At 43.4% G+C, this 18841-nt stretch overlaps 1 protein-coding gene across 1 annotated transcript; it reads right to left on the bottom strand.

Moving 5' to 3' along the window:
• Positions 1-1264: 1264 nt before the first annotated feature.
• Positions 1265-18836, bottom strand: pan3 (poly(A) specific ribonuclease subunit PAN3). Its single transcript, XM_048266704.1, is given in 19 exon segments — positions 1265-1827; positions 2008-2146; positions 2844-2908; positions 5685-5814; positions 6942-7081; positions 7442-7529; positions 9049-9214; positions 10449-10550; positions 10749-10865; positions 11641-11802; positions 12898-12955; positions 14770-14874; positions 15258-15484; positions 15887-16031; positions 16348-16418; positions 16510-16582; positions 16955-17076; positions 18018-18082; positions 18084-18836. Coding segments are annotated over 19 exon segments (2394 nt in total). The 5' UTR covers positions 18362-18836; the 3' UTR covers positions 1265-1686.
• Positions 18837-18841: the final 5 nt, after the last annotated feature.

The raw sequence follows: 18841 nt of genomic DNA, 5'->3' as shown, positions 1-18841 counted from the left end.
CCAGCACCAAAAAAAAAAATCACAAAAAGCTTCACTTATTCACAGGTTCAAAATAAAGAAACCTGGAGAGCATTGCAAGGGGAAAGTGTAGAGAGAGAGAGAGAGAGAGAGAGAGAGCGAGAGAGAGAGAGCGAGCGAGCGAGAGAGCGAGAGAGAAGTTACACAAGGGGCAAAAAGGTAGTTGAATGAAAAACAAAAGTAGGTAGCTAAGAGTATGGAGAGAGATGCAAAAAGCAGGAAAAAATATAAAAAGACAAAACATTCCTGCTCGGGCAGAAAGACATTCCTTGACCATGCCGAGCCGGTTACGGTTCCAAAGGGTTCCAGTTCTTTGGTTCTATTCCCCTCTCCAGATCCTGAGAGCCAGACTGGACTAGACCAGACAAGCAGGATCAATCCCCTTCCCCTTCCCCTTCCCCTCCCTAACCTTTTCCCCTGCTGTCATGTCACATTCTACCCCTGTGTCTCATATACACAGCCAGTGCAGGCCGCACACAAGGCAGCTCTCGCTGTCTCTCTTGGATAGAATATATATATATATATATATATATATATATATATATATATATATATATATATATATATATATAAAAAAGCTAAAAAAAAAATGATAAAAAAAAAAAAAAAACATCCATTGTCCAAAACATCCACCCATTCATTCATTCAGTGCCAGCATCCCTTACAGCACCCCCACCCCCAACCCCCTCTTCCCTACTCTGTCATAACTCATGACCCCAGCACAGGTCATCGCTTACCCATAGTTCTCCACCAGTGGTCAGTCAGTCGATTAGCTCTCTCACTAGAGTTCCCTGCGCAGGTTTCCCAAATGTCAGCCGCCCACCCCCACCACCCTCAAGCAAATATAACACACAAACCTAGTGGTTTGGCCCGTCTACGTGAAAACAGAGGCAACAAGTGGTCTGGCCCTTCCAGCCTCCCCCACTCCTGCAGCCAGTGGTCTGTCCCATCTCATAGTTCCTCGATCAGATGGGGGGAGGGGAGGGATTGTGAAGGGTGGGGTGAAAGGGGGGGGGGGGGGCTGAAGACTCCAGCAGGAAGAGAGAAGACATTAAAAATAAAGCCTAATTTGTTAAATTTCTGTTTTCTCACTGTTTTGAGTGTGAGGTCTCAGTTCTTTTTTTCTACCCTGTGGGTAACACGCACGCTCTCACACAGACACACTCTCACACTAACACACAAGCTCACATACATTTGCACCCATGCACGCACACACAATCATTTTAAAAAAGAGAGAGAAAAAAAATTCATAAAACTTAAAATTTTAGTGCATCCTCCACAGAAGAAAATAAAACCAACAAAAGATCTTCTGAAAGTAAAAGCAGGAAAGTCATTTTTCATGTCGTCATTTCTGTTGTTCCCCCAAGTCTAAAAAAAATTCATCACAGCTTCAATTTGTCCATAATTATTTTTTTTTTTTGTCATTTGTAGCTGCGAGGTTATGAAAACTAAAAAAATAAGCTTTTAGGAAAAAAACAAAACAAAAAAAAGACGAGAGAAAAAGAAAAAGAAAAGAAACTCCTTCCGAACAGAACAGTGTATCTGACTGAGTTCGGCAGCCTAGTTCCTCGTGACTTGTGAGATCATCTTCAGCTCCTGGTCTGGTTCCCGCGCTGTAGTGCAATGTGCTCCTGTTCAGGCAGTCCCACTCCGCTGCTATTGGGGGCGCTACAGCGAGCCGTTGGCAGCAGCCAGCAGCTCCTGGAAGGTGCTCTCGAAGCAGCGCTTCAGGTCGGAGTAGGTCACCACCAACACACTCTTCTCGTCCCGAGACACCAGACTGATCTTCTCTGGAACGCCCGCGTCCAGCTGACACACACAAACACACACACATTAGTGGATCAGTTTCAACATAAAGACTAGCCAACAATGACTTTGAAGACAATCAGGCAACTGGAGACCCTCGCCCATATCATGCAATGTAAAAAAAAAAAGTGAAACCAAAAAGAGAGTCCTGGGTTGGGGTCAGGGAGAGTATGTGAGTTTCACCTTGTTGAGACAGGCCACTATGTGGCTCAGGTCGATCCAGGGTGTCCCCGCCTCAGTGACCTGGTGGAAGAGATGGTCTCGGAAGAGCTTGAGCAGGTAGCGGTCACCCGTTTCCGACCATGTTGGGTCCTTCTGGAACCTGCCACACACACACACACAGTTTTGACAGCAGGTATGGAAAAAGGCCAAGCCACTGTCACACTTCTCCAAAGAGTTATGAAACATCAGTCACAGATTGCCAATGATATGGTGGTGAGGACTGCAATTAGCTTAATCATGCAGCCCGCACCTCTATCCTAATGGCTAAAGGGGAAACCCGGTGTAAAATGGATTTTGGATATGCTTAGCATGATAGCTAGTTCGGACATTTGAACGTTTGAACTCGTTATCATGCTAAGCATATCCAAAATCCATTTTACACCAGATTTCCCCTTTAATCCTGTAACATCTATAATTTTTATATTCATGTCCGTGTAAGACCAACTCATGCACTTTAAATTAAGTTTGTTTATACATGGTAATGTACAGGATTAATAAACACATCAGCAGAGATAGTAGACTAACCAACACATCAGTGCAAACTATATTTTTACCTCTGCAAACCAGTTCTGTTGCCTGTTAGCTTGCCAGATTAGCTCTAATATCTTAAAGTTCTAATATCTTTTCAGCCTCTCATTTCAAAGGGCCAATGTTTTTACAGCCTTTTGATTGCTCTAAAACTTATGGTAATCATTGGTTGCTTCTTAAGAGGTGAATATTGAGCAGCAGTAAAGAGTTTTGGTCTAAAACTAATGAGAAACTTCTAACCCCAACAAATAGCAAATTCTTGTACTTACTCAGGCCGCTCATTGATGGTTCCCAGTTTGGCCAGCAGGCGGAACAGACGTCCATTCTGCACCTCCTGCAGGGAAAATATACAAAAATAAACATTATTTATGTCATTATGCCACAAAGAAAAACCTGGTCAATAGCGAAAAGCGCATGTAAAGCATAGCAATGAAGACGCAGGCCTGGAGGACGTTTCAATGAAGTGCATAACAAACAAAAATAGCCTAGTCCATCTCCATTAACTGTTCAGTTCAGTTAACTACTGTACTTAAGTTGACTCTTAGCCAGACAACACTAACCACTCGGTGAGTTGCACAGTTTTGAAAACAAACGTTAAGGGTTGTTTTAGGACATGTTTGAGTAGCCTACTACAGTATGCCTGTTGGCAGCCACCCTGAGCAGTCAAAGGCGATTCAAAACGTGTCAGAAAAGTCGAGACAGGACCAATCGTCAAAATGTTGGTGTCCACCACTCTAGTTCATCCAAAACAAACCAGAAAAGGGCCTTAAAGTGCTAAAATCTGGAATTTTCCATTAAATTAAAGCATTAAGCTTGGTCCTTAAATCGCATCGTGATTAAAGCGTTAACGCTGACAGCCCTAATTTTTATTCAGTCATTCGAACATTATTGGGGTAAGTTCTGCTTTTTTCAGGCTATGTCTTTGTAACCCCTTGTCAGTCAATAGTGAAAGTATATAACTGTTTTTGGGGATGCAGACAGGTGTGGTGAAAAGTTAACGCGACCGACTGACCCCCCTGCCCCAGGTATGCCATGAAGACTGATCTAGATTGGTCCAGTTGTCAACACGCCCCCAAAAAAAAAAAAAAAAAAAACACACACACTATCTTAAGATTCAGTAGCTATCATCCCCTTCAACAAACTTTAATGGGTGTGGGTGTAATGAGTGTGATCAGTAATGAGAAACAAGGTCAACAGAGTCCTCAGCCAAAATGAGCAAAGTGCAGTGAAAACCAAAGTGTCAGACCACATGTGAAGTTGGGCGTGTGGTTAGTATCCAAGGGCATAGGCACCGGAAACACAGTGGCCAAGTGGTACTTTTAAATAGTATACTTCTATATTTTCAATTATATAGACTGAAACCCAGCTCAATAATGGCTGTGGTAATAATAATATAATCAAAAGTACTCAGTATGAACCCCCCCAGGTACCAGGGCACCATCCACCATGACCTCCCCCAGGTCACACTGACTCAATGTAACTGTGTCGCCCTCCCCCATGCACACTGAAGACCCACAGACATGTGTTGACAGACATTCCATAATGGAAAATAAGTTTTCACTTTGCTTCTTTTGTTATGTATCTGTTTTGTTTGTGCTGGATTGTTCACCTATTCAATATATTGCCAATAAAACAATGTAGATATTTTACATATATGGATTCTTATGAAAATGTGAAGACAAAGCATGCTGGGCTAACTTATTGGTACGGCCATACAGACAAGTTACAAGGTATGAAGGCAGCAACTGTGGGGGGTGGTGGAGGGGGGTATTTTGAGATATTATTTGGGGATAAACATATATTTTACACACAAAAAATATATGTTTATTCATGGAAAGCTTTACATGTGTCGATTCTTAGGTCTAATTTCAAATGGTATACAGCATTACTATGGTAGTTCATAATTAGGTCCCAAAAACTGCATTTGTAGTGTTGCAGGGTTGTGCTGCACAGAAGGAGAAGTGATGGAGAGCCAGGGAGGTAAATGGCCGAGCCGCCTTTTAGCATCGCCCTTTTACAGGACATGTTCTCATTTAGACGTTCAGAATACCCGCTCAGCTCAACACATTTGGGATGCTATTTCTACCACAGCTACACCATGAAAGGTGTCAAATAGCCACACACAGCTAGGCGGTCACTTCCTGCCTAAGCCTGTCTGCGTGCGTATGTGTGTGTGTGGGCAATCATGGAGGACCTGCAGACAGGGACCAGTAAAGCATATCTGTTTCTTAGTTCAGTTCAAGCCTGGATATTAATCAGCATGATGCTTAGCTTTTGCCTGCTAGAGTTTTCATTAATCAAGCAGCCATGAACAAATTATTGACCTCGAGAAATAGAAGGAAAACAAAATACAAAGGGTGCTATTTGTCAACATGGACAGTGAAATAATGTTCTTTTGAACGTTGATTGACATCTGTGCTTTCCCACCTAGCCACAGTGGTCTATGCCTCCACATGCTAGACAATGTGACACATTTTAGTGACATACTTTTATATACAGACAAAATATAAATAAATAATAATGATAATATATTGCTGCAGTAGGGCTGCACGATCTGGGGAAAATATTGAATTTCTACTTTTCTGGCAGATATTGCGATCTGATTTATAATTGTTCAAAGTCAAGCTTTAGTTCACGCCTAGTGCATTAGAAGCACAACACTGGTGAGCATGCCTAGTGCACGAGTCAGTCTTACACAGAGGATGAAATGAATATAAAAATTATAGATGTTACAGGATTACCGGTAAATGGGACATCTGGTGTAAAATGGATTTTGGATATGCTTAGCATGATAATGAGTTTGAACGTTTGAATTTCCGAACTAGCCATCATGCTAAGCATATCCAAAATCCATTTTACACCGGATTTCCCCTTTATCCATTGGGACAGAGTTGCAGGCTGCATGATTAAGCTAATTGCAGTCCTCACCAGAAACCTCACCAGATCATTGGCAATCTGTGACTGACGTTTCAGAATACTTTGGAGAAGTGCGACAGTAGCTTGGCCTTTTCCCATACCTCTGTGTGTGTGTGTGTGTGTGTGTGTGTGTGTACAGAAAGGAGGGCTCTGTGAGAGAGGGCAAAAGTGCGAGAGTGCATGTGGATATGTACCTTGGCCAGGTCTTCTTCAATGACATCGTTCCTCATTTGTGAGGCGTCCAGCTGGGTGTAGAATCTGGCCCCGATCATGGGCATGATGTCATTGACGCTGCGCAGGCGACTCTGGTCCGTCAGCAGGTACCTACACACACACACACACACATTCACAAACTTTAACCCCTGTTGTGTGTGTGTGTGTGTGTGTGTGTGTGTGTCTAAGTGGGACATACCAGTTTGGAACAAGTCAACAGTGATGGTTTACACTGTTTACAAAGGGTTTACAAGTCAAACAAAAATTATTTTTAATAATATTTGGGTCATTTGTAGTAGCCTGACTCCGCCTGTCTACGTACTTCCGCTCATTTCCATAAATTCTGTCTGACCTAAAACAGGTCAGACAGAATTTAACAGTGTGGGCTACGATTCAATGGTAGCATATGCCTATAGGCTTATTGAAGCTTGTTTCAAATGGCTATTAATGGACATCAACAATCTTGACACAGGACTTGATCATAAACAGCCATAAACAGTATAATAATACTGTCTCACTACTGCATCATCGTGTTTCATGCATCTCCCATACTACCCACTTGTAGGATAAACTCTCTTACAGCCTAACATTTGCCCACTCGTAGGATAAACTCTCTTACAGCCTAACATTTGCCCACTCGTAGGATAAACTCTCTTACAGCCTAGCATTTGCCCACTTGTAGGATAAACTCTCTTACAGCCTAACATTTGCCCACTTGTAGGATAAACTCTCTTACAGCCTAACATTTGTTGACTAAAGAGCATTGTGCTTGTGCTGCATTTGTTTAACTGAAGGATGTTGTGAATACCTCAGTTAGGCTTACTAAGCTGTCTTGTATGAGGCAGGACAGAGAGGGCCATTCTATACCCGTTTAAGCATTTACTATAGAAATGTTTGCTCAAATGATGCACAAATGAATATTGTATGTTTTTTTTTTAAATAATAATTTTCTCTTTAAGAAAGACTAGCGGATCGAGCTGCGGTCAAGTTTGACTGTAGCATCAGGCAAGTTATGGTCTACTGTGAAATGATCCACACAGCACTGAAACTTAAAACTTAAGACTTACAAAACAGCTTAAATCACAACATAAGTCACCTTTGGCTACATTACTAGAATATTTGTTTGTTTAGTGGGACACATCAGTACATGTGCGCAAACTGCTTAAATTATAGCACAAAAGTCACCTTTAACTAGAATAAGTGTGTGTGTGTGTGAACAGTAAAAGGAGGACACATACAGGATGAGGTTCTTGAGGTCGGACGAGTAGTTGATGGACACCAGCTCCATGGCCTTCTGCAGGTTTTCCCTCTGGATTCCGGCCAGCGAGTTACAAGCCAGCGCCAGAACCACTTTCCCCAGGGAGATGAGATCTGCTTGCTGCACATGCATGCACGCACACACGCACACACACGCACAAAAAAAAAAAAAAAACTCACTCAGCCTCATGTAACGTCACACCATTAGCTTAGGCCATTGCATAACTAAACAATAAGCTTTGACTTGGTTTGGTGAAGATGGAACTAAAAAAAATGCAATTAGCTGGTATAAATGGAAGTAAAAAGTGATAAGTCAGATTAAAACTTTATGTAAAAACACACAGATTTGGAATAATGTGTGTGTGCATTTAGGCCCAGTGTTTGAGTGAGTCTGTCTGTGTGTGTGTGTGTGTGTGTGTGTGTGTGTGTTAACGTGTGCAGGACAAAAAGTGTCAGTGTGTGTGTGCCAAGCAGTCTCTACCTGGTATTGAGGCATGAGGGCCAGGTGGTTGGTCTGGCTGTTGTCGAATGTTAAGACATCAAAGACACCCACACAATTCACCCGTAACCTAAGAAACAATAACAAAAGCTCCTTTAGGTCACACTCCCACCCAACCATTCAGGTCAGGAGTCTGCATGTGGGGAACAGAAACATGCAAATAAAGCCACATGGTTCTTCTTTACGATATTTAACATGATGATATTGATCAGTTTCAATAAAGGAGGAAATGTCCAAGGGTAAGTATGTGTGTACATATGAGTCATTTCATGTCTTATTACAACACAAATGTTCTAGTCTGATAGCACACCAGAAGGTCAATGTCTGATAAGCTGAAGCACAAAATTGTGTAACGTCAAATCATTCTCTTGGGGGCTCTCGCAAAGCTCCCACATCAAAGCCTGTGTAGTGTGTAAAAACGCACAGACAGCCTTGGAATAATGTGTGTGTGTGTGTGTGTTTAGGGCTAGTGTTAGAGTGAGTCTGTGTGTGTGTGTACACTGTGGCAGACGGTATATGGAGCAGTACTGAGTCTTGCCTGATATAATGATCCTGGAGGAGTGAAGGGTGCTGTAGTATGGTACTAATTGTGGTGTGGTGTGGTGTGGTGTGGTGTGGTGTGGTGTGGTGTGGTGTGGTGTGGTGGTAGGCCTGCTGTGTGAAACTACGTTCTGTGTAGAGTGTGGAGCAGCAGTCTTGCCCGTGATGAGGATCTTGCTGGGGTGACGGGTGCTGAAGTATGGTTTTGGTTGGCGTTGGGTGGTGTGGTCTAGAGTGGTGTAGCGGTGCGTTCATGAGCACCTGGGAAGCGGGAAAATTCTATAGTTTAGGGGGGGTACGTCACACCTGAACTGGGAACTTCGGGCTTTGAGGTGGAACTTTGCGAGAGCCCCCCAAGAGAATGTTTTGATGTTACTGAACATAGTGAAAGATAAAAAAAATAATAATAATAATAAAATTCGGTCCATACCGAAGTCGCTTCATTGTTTGTTTAGGTTATACTCATAAGCGCAGACGATTGTAATATTGAACAGTACTAGCTAGCTAGCCTAAGAATATTAGCAATGTCGCCCGTTTGTTGTTGTCAAGTGAATGCTCTCAGTTCGGAACCGGAAGTATGGAGTTCCAAAGTGGGGACCTTCCCACTTCCCAGCCATATGAATGCACCTGAGCAAGCAATGGGCGTCAGCATGACACTTCAGTATTCTGAAATACAGTTTTCTATTTCCGTATTTAAGTGGTTTCATATGATGGTAGTCTGATTAAAAAACAGTGCCCGACGCATCCTAAGTCATGTAAAAAATAAACTTGTATACATAAAATATTCCTACTGAGTGCAGAATTGTCAACATTTACAAAGTAATAGAAGTTGAAGAATATTCAAGTCAGCCTACTGAGACTGCCCTTCGTAATATGTAAACATGACGGAAGAAAAAACCGGAAAGGAAGATTCAGGAATACGGTGGATAGTGGTAGTGGATAGTGGTAGTGGATAGTGGTAGTGGATAGTGGTAGTGGATAGTGGTAGTGGATAGTGGTAGTGGATAGTGGCAGGCCTACTGTGTTATGGAGCATAGAGGAGGCCGTACCGAGTCTTGCCAGTGATGAGGATCTTGCTGGGGTCCATGACGCGGCAGGCCAGGCCAGCAGTGTGGATGGTGCGCAGGGCGGAGCTCAGCTGCACGATGTAGGCCCAGATCAGAGACTCGGGGAGCAGGCCAGCGTGCTGCCGCGGAGGGGGCGGCTCGTGCTGCCCTGCAGGGGAGGGGCAATGAAGAGAAGAGGCCGGTCAACACAAACAGGATGGCCAACTAGAGCAACACAGACATACAAATTTGTAGCGAGGATGCGCCTTCCCAGTCTTTGTGTGTGGTACTAAACCGAAATGACAGATTCCAAATTAACTTCCCAAAGGTAATGCGGTTGCACACACAAATTTGATAGAACTGAAGTTACATGCACAGGGTATTAAATTTTAGTATGCAATTGTATGCAGTGTGTGTGTGTGTGTGTGTGTGTGTGTGTGTATGCTTGTTCAACCTAAAAAAAAATATTCTCAAGCTTAGCTGAAACAAAGCACACTGTCGGTGAGTTTCAAATGGCATTGGACGTGAGCAACATTTCCTGTGCACTTTCGTCCTGCTGTTGTTCCTCTCGGTCTGTCCTGTATGAAACAGTGTCACTGCAGCATGGGCTTTGGAGTATGTATTAATGCAGTGTGTGTGTGTGTGTGTGTGTGGTCACTTCTCGGCATACTGGCTGGAGTTACTGTCGTTAAGCCATTTTGCTTTCACTGTTTCGGGAAACTGCTGTGTGTGGAGCACCTGGGCCCACAGCACAACTATTACTTCCTCTTTCAACACACACAAAAGACTGAGAGCAAAGATCCAGGTCGGCCTTTTGTGTGTGTGTGTAAGAAGTATGTGCAAATGTGTAGCCAAAGTTTAAAGTGTATGGGTGTACTGTGTGTGCATGAAACAGAAGCTCATTAGAAAGTGTGTGTGTGTGTGTGTGTGTGTGTGTGTGTGTGTGTGTAGAGGAAGGGTGTATGTAAATATATTCATGCATGTAAAAGTATGACTGATTCCTGTTAAGGAGGGCGAGTGCATAAGCTTTGTTTGTGTGCATGCGTGTCATAATTCATTCTCATGCATAAGGTTTGGACAAGTTTGCAAAGGTGTGAATGTGTGTGCACATATAAACATACTTGCTTGTGTGTTCAATGGTTACCGTTGCTGCAGAGCATACAGCTAATCTCTCTGTCAAGCTAACCAAATGTCAAGCATAGCGGCATTGCTTCTGATCTGCACTCTAGTTCAACAGAGATCTTTCCAGAATTTGTGTTTTCACTTTTGTGGGGATCTGGATAAATGAACACTAAGTGACTGCTATGAAAGATCACACTGATATTTTAGGCCATTCCATTTGTGTGTCAATGAAACGGATATAGGTGAAATGAGGAGGAGTAGGAGGAAGAGGGCCCACTCACCCCACTTCCTTTTGGTGAAGAAAGAGTCTGCCGTTGGGTCATTGAAGTGCCTGCTAAACATGGTCTCTGCCCCCGCGTGGAAGTCATAGGAGAACACCAGTGCTGGAGGAGAGAGGGAGGAAGAGAGAATGAGAGAGAAAGATGAGCAGGTGGAGAGAGGTTTGTAGAGAAGGAGAAGAGAAGAGAAAAGGAAACAGCAGAGGAGGAGAGAAACAAAGATTATCGTTCATCTGTGAAGGAACTGAATGGGGGTGATTTGTTGTGGTCTGAAGGCCGTGCATGGTGTGGTGCTGATCTTACAGTGGTCTCCAAAAGCCTTGGTGGTGAACACTTCCCGCAGAGTGACCGCGTTCGAGTGCTGGATCTTCTTCCACATGTCCACCAGCATCATACACTTTGTGTTCACCAGCCGGAATCCTAAGCACACACACACACACACACACATACAGTGAAATAAGGCTTTGCCTTTTGAAAAAAGAATGCTTCCTAGAAATTGTAATAACCTTCAACTACTTACTGAAAAATCCTGGGAGATTATGTGCAGTGTCTTTTCAAGAGGAACTCTTTGGTTTGAGGTGTTTTTTTGTTTTTTTTTTAGTTAGTACTACCCCTTAGCCCTTCCCCTTTATTTTGTGGGGGGAAGGGGTGTCCTAATTCTCTACTGGATGGAGGGGTGGGGCTAAGTGGTAGGGCTACATGGCCTTTCAAACATTTTTTTCAGGACCACGCTTAAAATGAAGGGGTAGGAGAAATCCCCCACCATACACCGGGCTAAACGGACAAACATCACAGTACAAGCACAGAGACACTCATTAATGTCAGATTTTGCCCTTAATAAGGATTTTGATATTTGAAAAAAATGTTTTATGTTACATTCAATGTTGTGCCTATATATTTAGGGTCCTTCACACAGGCAAAGGCAGGCGGTCCAGACTGTCCTTGCCAACAAAATTGCTTTGGTTCAACACATTTCATTCATCAGGTCCTCTTCACCATCTCAACCAGTTCAGAGCACACGAGACTAGCCTCTGAAGGACAGAGGGGAAAGCCTACGTGACTCCTGCAACCGCAGTCTCAGTAGCCGAAAACAGACCGAAACTCACTTTTGTATTAGATACACCTGACCGAAACCCCACACTATGGGAGTTGGTGTGTGTGTGTGTGTGTGTGTGTGTGTGTGACTGTTCCCCACCGTGTATCCTCCTCAGACAGTAGGGCAGGTCATCCTTGCTGTTGACAGCCTTGTAACAGGAAGTGATGTAACTGAAGTTGCTGGTCTTCTGCAGGCGGTTGGGAGGGGGGAGGGGCTCCAGGGGGAAGAGGCTGTGGTAGCTGTCCACCTCCGAGGGGACATCTGGCGAGGAAGGACACAAACCGTCACCCATACCACAAAGACAGACAGACAGACGTAGAGAGATAGAGAGCCATACATACAGAGACAGACAGAGACAGACAGACAGACACCCAATGGCCTTCAGGACTAGAGGACATCTGGGTCAGACTTCCGCACACAGGTTTCAGTTTAAAGTCAGTCCTTAGAACAGGAATGGAAGGCAGGTTAAGGCTACGCTATTCTCAGCTAAAGCCAGCAGTGATGCTGAACTGGGAGGCTTAATCCTCCGCCTACAAACAACTTTCCCTTTCCAGGCAGCAACTGGCCCTGAATTACAAGTGGATCCAAATTCACTCCAGATTCCTTCCATCCCGAGTCTACTGCTCTTTGGGTCAGCATCTCATTTCTTCTGCTCTTGGTCCAACATACTTTTAGGAGTGAGGGGACCTATGAGCCAAAACTACTAAACTTGGCCACATTGACATACAGTAACTGTTCTCATCTTAGTCCGCAGACACAAACTGCACAAATGCATCTGAGCTGGACATGAATTGGACATTACAACCACAAAAAAACACAAATTAAATGTGACCGGCTCCACTTGGACATGATAACCATACAAAACTATAAATACTGCGTGTGATTGTCTTTACTTGTGTAACACTTAGTTCTGCGTAATCTGCGTTGCACTAGTACAGGTAGCCCAGTGTTTCAGGGCTTTTATTGAAAGCTGCTCAGCTTTGCAGAACAATAAAACCTCCACCTGCTTGAAAGAGAAATGAAGAGAGAGGCACATACTGGATGGATCCATTTGTCTGTGTGTGTGTGTGTGTGTGTGTGTGTGTGTGTGTGTGTGTGTGTGAGCCTGGTGTATGTGTGGATGTGTGCGTGTGTCTGAAACAGAAAGAAAGGGACAGAAAGACAGCGGAGAGAAACCCCAAACTGACAGCCAAACGATTCTCAGGAAATGTGGTCTCGTTTTACTGCAAACAGATGAATCCACACACACGCTCTTCGCTGCCACACTATAACACAGCCAAACTGAAGAAAGCGATTTTAAACAACAGGGACACAAACCCTCTGTTTACCAACAGCATTAAACACTGCCATGCTTACCAGGGTTCTCTGAATGGTCAATCTGTGCCATGGTTATTAGATGCCTGTTGATCAACTCCTGAAAGGTAAAGGAAAAAATGGATTGTGATTATGTATCTATTATTAGAACACATTTATTTACACATATGCATACATGTATGCAAGCATTACATTATTTTTACTATATGTACACACAGATGTTACATGACACTGTAGATTTAAGCTTGTGTGTGTCTACAGTATTCCAAAATGTCAGATTTCTACTAAAACATCACATCACACTATAAAAACAACAATGTACCTGACCTGTACACAGGTCTATGCAATACTAAACCCCACGGTTACATTCCCATAGGCCAGAATAGTTCTCCTTAGGCTGTGAACTCATCTCTCGCTTCTGCTACCCTGCCAACTGCTTGATTTCATCTGCATATCTGCTGCACAATTCACAATAGACCTCTGAAGTTCGCCTATAAAAAAGAACCAAAACGGCCATTTTTGCCCATATAAGGAGATCCGGTTGTTAATTGAAGCTAACTACCTATGGCAAGTTGCATTGCAAGTTAGCTCTGGGCTAGCAAAAATATAAGTGTGCCGCCTTCACGTACCAGAGATCACAGTATCCACTTGAAGGCAGAGGACAAAAGTGTGTTCAGGAAAACGTCTGCATTTCAGACTTTTTCATCCCCGCGAGAGTTTAACAGGTGCGATAATTCAAAATCCACATGTTATTTTCCTATAGGAAAAATCGCCAGATACCGGATGTCAAAGATGGCAGCTTTTTTGTAGGCGAACTTCAGAGGTCTATAGCCAAACTCTGAACTCAACTCTGGCTGACCAGTGAAGCTTGCTCACGCTAACCCCTGGGCCGCCCAAATATCACTGACATAGACAGTTAAAACAGAACCCTTTCACTACACTGTGAAAGCTTAGAAGGAAGTTTACACATTGAAGCATCTTCCAGAAATACAGATCACTATCTAACAGCAAGGGTGAGGAGGGGTTGTAGAGGTTCCTGAGTACAAATTCAATTCTCCATAATCTGATGCACAGACTGAGATTAAATGAAGCCTTTCTGCCTATGTGCATTCTGATAACGTAGCAGCACAGTAAACATCCAACTTTCTTGTTAAACTTATAGTCAGCCAAACAACACTTTCTGCTCAAAAAATCTGATCCCCCCCCCCCATAAACACAAAGATCATTTCATTTGCCGATATAGCCATGAGCTAAACCTTGGTTTCTGTAGTGGGCCTATGTGAACACTTTCAACTAATAGTGTGCGACAGAAAACTGAAAATATGAACTAAATCTTGCATTTTGAACTACAAGTTACACTAGCCCTAATACAAATTACAGGCAAAGTGTAGACAAAGTCAGACAACTTAAGTTACTGTGTGGCATTGAGCATTAGCAACACTCTTTATACTCTATACTTATTGCCAGTGGCTAGCATCTCGCTAAAAATTAGTTGGTGTGCGTTACTAATACCTTTCATTGAGCATTAGCAAAGCATTGAGAGTTTGCAAAATTATTCAATTAAGGTTAGTTATTCTGTTATACAGAGTTAGACTTTGCACATCAATTTAATTATGGTTCTCTGTGTTTAAAAAGCTATGGAATTAATGACTAAAGCTGACGATACACAAGTCAGCGGTGTGAGCAAAGTTGCTGACAGATGTTCCTCCTGAGGAGTCAGATTCTGGCATGGTCTCATTGATATTTCAGAACTTTTTTTTTTCTGGAGAACTTTAAATCATGAGTGAGCCAATAGCCATAATCATCCTATCAGAATACATGAAACTGGCTATGTGGATTATCAGCAACATTGCTCAAAAGGTTGCACCATGTACCATCACCTAAAGTGGACTGCTTGAAGGACTGGTGGCATACCTGTCGAAGCTCGTCGGCCATGAAGAAGGACGGGGCATTGGCTTTGGGCTGCATGTAGGCCACATGGGGAGCAGTTGGCGGGTAGATGTGGTAGGTGGGGAACACCTGTAGACACCAGAGGAAACACCAAACACATTAGGGCTGCTTTCGGATATTTCAGACTTACAATTTCACACATTGAAGTCAGAGTAGGTGGATTTGCCCAGAGTTTATAAGCTCCTGGCGTTTTACTGTACTCTCTCTACTTTCATTGAGACATGCTTGCCTTTTAAATCAATATGTGAAGTTTTGAAGGGTTGTGAAGGGTTTTATTTTCAAATGTATTTCTTCAGAAACTCAAAGGCCTCTTCAACACACACTTTGAAATGTATTTTCTTAGACTGAAACTTATATGTAAATAATGTACATTATAATCATAGCATAGCAATATAAACAAAAGGAAAAAAGGGGAGGGGGGGGGGTGAGAACACAAATACAGAGGTACATACCATCCCCGCCATGGGAGCGGGGGTGTTGTCAGTGTAGAAGTAGGTGGTCCCACCTACGGTCTCCTTCTGGATGATGGGGGCACCCCCTTGGTCAGCTGCACTGGTGGGCACCATGTAGTTGGCAGGGTTGGGATTGGGGGTATGACTGCGCCGGCGAGGGGCAGGGGAGGTGTGGGGTGTGATTTTAGGAGAGTGGAGCGGAGATGACCCAGCAGAAAGTGACATTCCTGAAACATATTTTTGCACTTTTTAGTCACCTCTGAACTATCACCTATCACAACTATCACAAACAAGTAAGTATGACCAACTCCAAGATAGCTGGAGCCATCATGAGTGCATCACTGAAGAGCTTTTCAGTGAAGAGTGATAGCAGATCGGGGAAAAAGTACATAATAGCAGCATTGTGTACAAGTATACAACAATAATGTATGGGGTACAGGACTTCACTAGGCAACCATATTTACAAGGTATCTATACTTTATATAAAAAAAAAAACTGGTCACTGGAAAATATTTTTTTCACCTTTTTCACAAGGCAAGGCAGCGCAGTGTGTGTGTGTAGGCAACTTTGAAGGAGATGAACACTGCAGACAGTGGTGTGTTCCCTTTTTGAGGTCCGGTGGTCCTTACCGGGTGCCAGTGCAGCCGCAGTGGAAGTGCTCATGACTGGGTGAGGGAAGAGAGGAGGAGGGAAGGCCTGGACAGCCGGCTGGGACATGGAGGCCATGCGCGGGGCTCCCTTTGGGATGAACTCACTTGCTGCTGGGTTGGGAGCCTGCTGATGTACACACACACACAAACACACAATTAGATAGAGAAGCTCGGAGAATTAGGAACGCAGTGTCCTCTACGCAGACAAAAAGTCCACACCTCAGTCATAGAGCCTGTGACCAGGCATGCAAGAGACTGGCTTACTTTATTGTATTCAATGAGGCAATCAATCACATTCAAACAGAATCGATCTCCAAATTAGGTGAATTCAGAAAAACGTTTTGTGTAAAATCCACGAAGGCGGTAACACCACAATGTGAATACCAATGTCTTTGTAATTAAACAAGCAAAGTAATTTTCAGCCCGATTTCTGGTCTCACCTTCCTCCTCTGTGATATGCTTAGAGCACCAAAGTCACTGAAAAGGGAGGAGGTGGGTGAGTTGACTGGATCTGGAGAGAGAAGAGAGAGATGGAGGTAAAAGGAGTTCAAAACTCATAGTTTTCCATGTGATTTCTGTTTATTCAGAGAAACGCCTCTCACCATGAGCGCCGTGGCTGAAGGTCTTGGCACCATCGTTCAGGAGGCTGGGAGAGCTACTGCTGGTGGTCATCCTCTGAAGAGAAAAAAAACAACTTTCAATCATCTAATAAAAGTTATATGCACAACTGTTACAAATGTGTGCTCTGATCATTACATAAATGTGCACTTTAGTCTACTCAGGGAAAGTATTATGCTAGCTACAGCTAAATTCAATTGTCACGAAACATAATTGCTGGAAGTATATAGATTCAGTCTGTCATGGTCACTTTAAACATAAACATTTCTCCCTCAATGCATATCATGCATTGTTAAATATGAGAAATCAGCAGTCTTGCTAAAAAACATAGCAGCAACGATGTTGCCCAAGGTTTGAACTATTGTCGCTGCTGCTGCGATAGGCCCTTGTAACTTTTCAATTAGATGAAGTATTGTACATCATTCATACCTGCATCATAGAATATTTGGGTTCTGCAGGACTTCCAAAGCCATTTACGCCAATAAAGCTGCTGCTGAAGTAAGAGTTGGTCAGATTGGCATCACTCAAGGGAGCACCCTCCATCCCTGGTACTGATTCGAAGAAACACAGAAACAGGGTCAGATTCATACTGTGTAGTTTACATAAGTTTTCATAAGTTTTCCACACATAAGAGCGCAATAATTAAATGGTGAGATGTACGGTCAAAGGTGTCCCAGTAAAATTGTTTTTAAAGTGGAGGGGGGGAAAATCGCGCTCAAATCTGTAGTCAAATAGTACTCCAGCAAGATTGCTAGTCTGTCTACCAGTGAGAGCGAGTACAAGGACTATCCAGCCAATCACAGAGCGTTTACAAACAGACGTAAATACACTAGCCAACTGCATCGCTCTTGAGTCCTTTGAGGTTTACAATGAAAATAGAAACAACATTTAAACCAAAAATGAACCAGATGTCTACATAAATATTAGCTATTCCACAATATTACATGAACAGCGACAATAACTGAAGCTGCTGAATATCCTTCATTTGGTCAAACTTACACCAGGCTTGCCGCCGATACAATGTTTCAAGTCTCGAACAGTGCAATTTAGGTGCTACAATCGATGTAATTGACCCTCTGAAATACAATGTAACACTTATTATGGAATCACAGATTAGACAAAGTATCCGTGATGACAACCATGTCGTGGTTGAGAGCTTGAAACGAACAATGACATCTCATGTAGGCTCCTTAGCAATTAAGCTAAAGTTAGCTCACGAGTACGCAAATGTTTTTGTGAGAATGGTAGTTTTCACGAATCGGGCATGTGCAAAAGCAATTCACTTAGAAAATTGCAAACTATCCTAAAACGAGTTAACTCTTCAGCCGATAGCTATGCTCATTCGTAGTTTTGGTGGGAAAGAGGCCTCACTGAATCCTCGGTCTCGATTTCAGCAGAGCCTTGGCCAGGCCCTAAAAATAACAACAACACTGTTGTACTAGCAGCGCTAGGCCTCAGAGCCTTGCTTTGTGAATCCTACCATCACACTTACTAGTTAACAGCTGTCCTTCAAGAGCTGTTCCAGCAGGCCCAAGGGACTCGCTCTTTTTTGGGTAAACTGGGTGCCCCACCACCCTGGCAAGCTGCCGTATTTCCACCAAGAGCATATCCCGCTGCTGCAGTCACGGCTCCCCCTGCCATGGATAAAGGGACTGGGCTTCCACCGCCACCGTGCATAGACAAACTCGCCATGGACGGATCCTCGTGCAAAAACTGGCATTCGTCTCCATAGAAGCAAGTTTTGTCCTTCGCGTAATATCGACAGAACTTCACCTTGACATTAGGAATTCCAACACTCCCAAGCGGAGCAGCCGAGGCTGGGAGTCCACTATTCATGGCACCGCTGCTGCTGCCTCCGCTGCCGCCGGAAGATTCTCAAACATAGAGACCTCGATAACAAGCTAGCCCGAGAGCAGTATCACAAAGATTGTTCTAATCTACTCAATGAAATGGTGTGAGTACTAAGTCACATGCGATTACACCCGTATAACTACTCACATTATCCAGCAAGAAAGCAATTTAAGCAGATAAGAATAGTCTGTTCGTTGAACTTTAAATCGCTACCGTAGTCCATGTAGCTGGCCTAGTTAGCCTACCAGTTGTTGAGGTTGGATCACGCTGTTGTTGTTTTCTACTCTCTTCACTTGCTCGGCTAGGCGCTACTTAGCTTTGCTTTGCATTATGGGTACATGGACTGTCTTACCACAATTTGTGTCGGGAGGCAGTGGAGAACTTAATCAGTGATGTTCATTCACATTTTCAGGACACTTTTTCTAGCACACCTATCACAAATAAGTGAATTGGTCTTAACAACTA

The sequence above is a fragment of the Alosa alosa genome, chromosome 16 (genome assembly GCF_017589495.1).
Source record: "Alosa alosa isolate M-15738 ecotype Scorff River chromosome 16, AALO_Geno_1.1, whole genome shotgun sequence".
NCBI lineage: Eukaryota > Metazoa > Chordata > Actinopteri > Clupeiformes > Clupeidae > Alosa > Alosa alosa.
The sequence above is the reverse complement of the archived record's forward strand: the minus strand, read 5'-3'. Positions and strand labels throughout refer to the sequence as shown.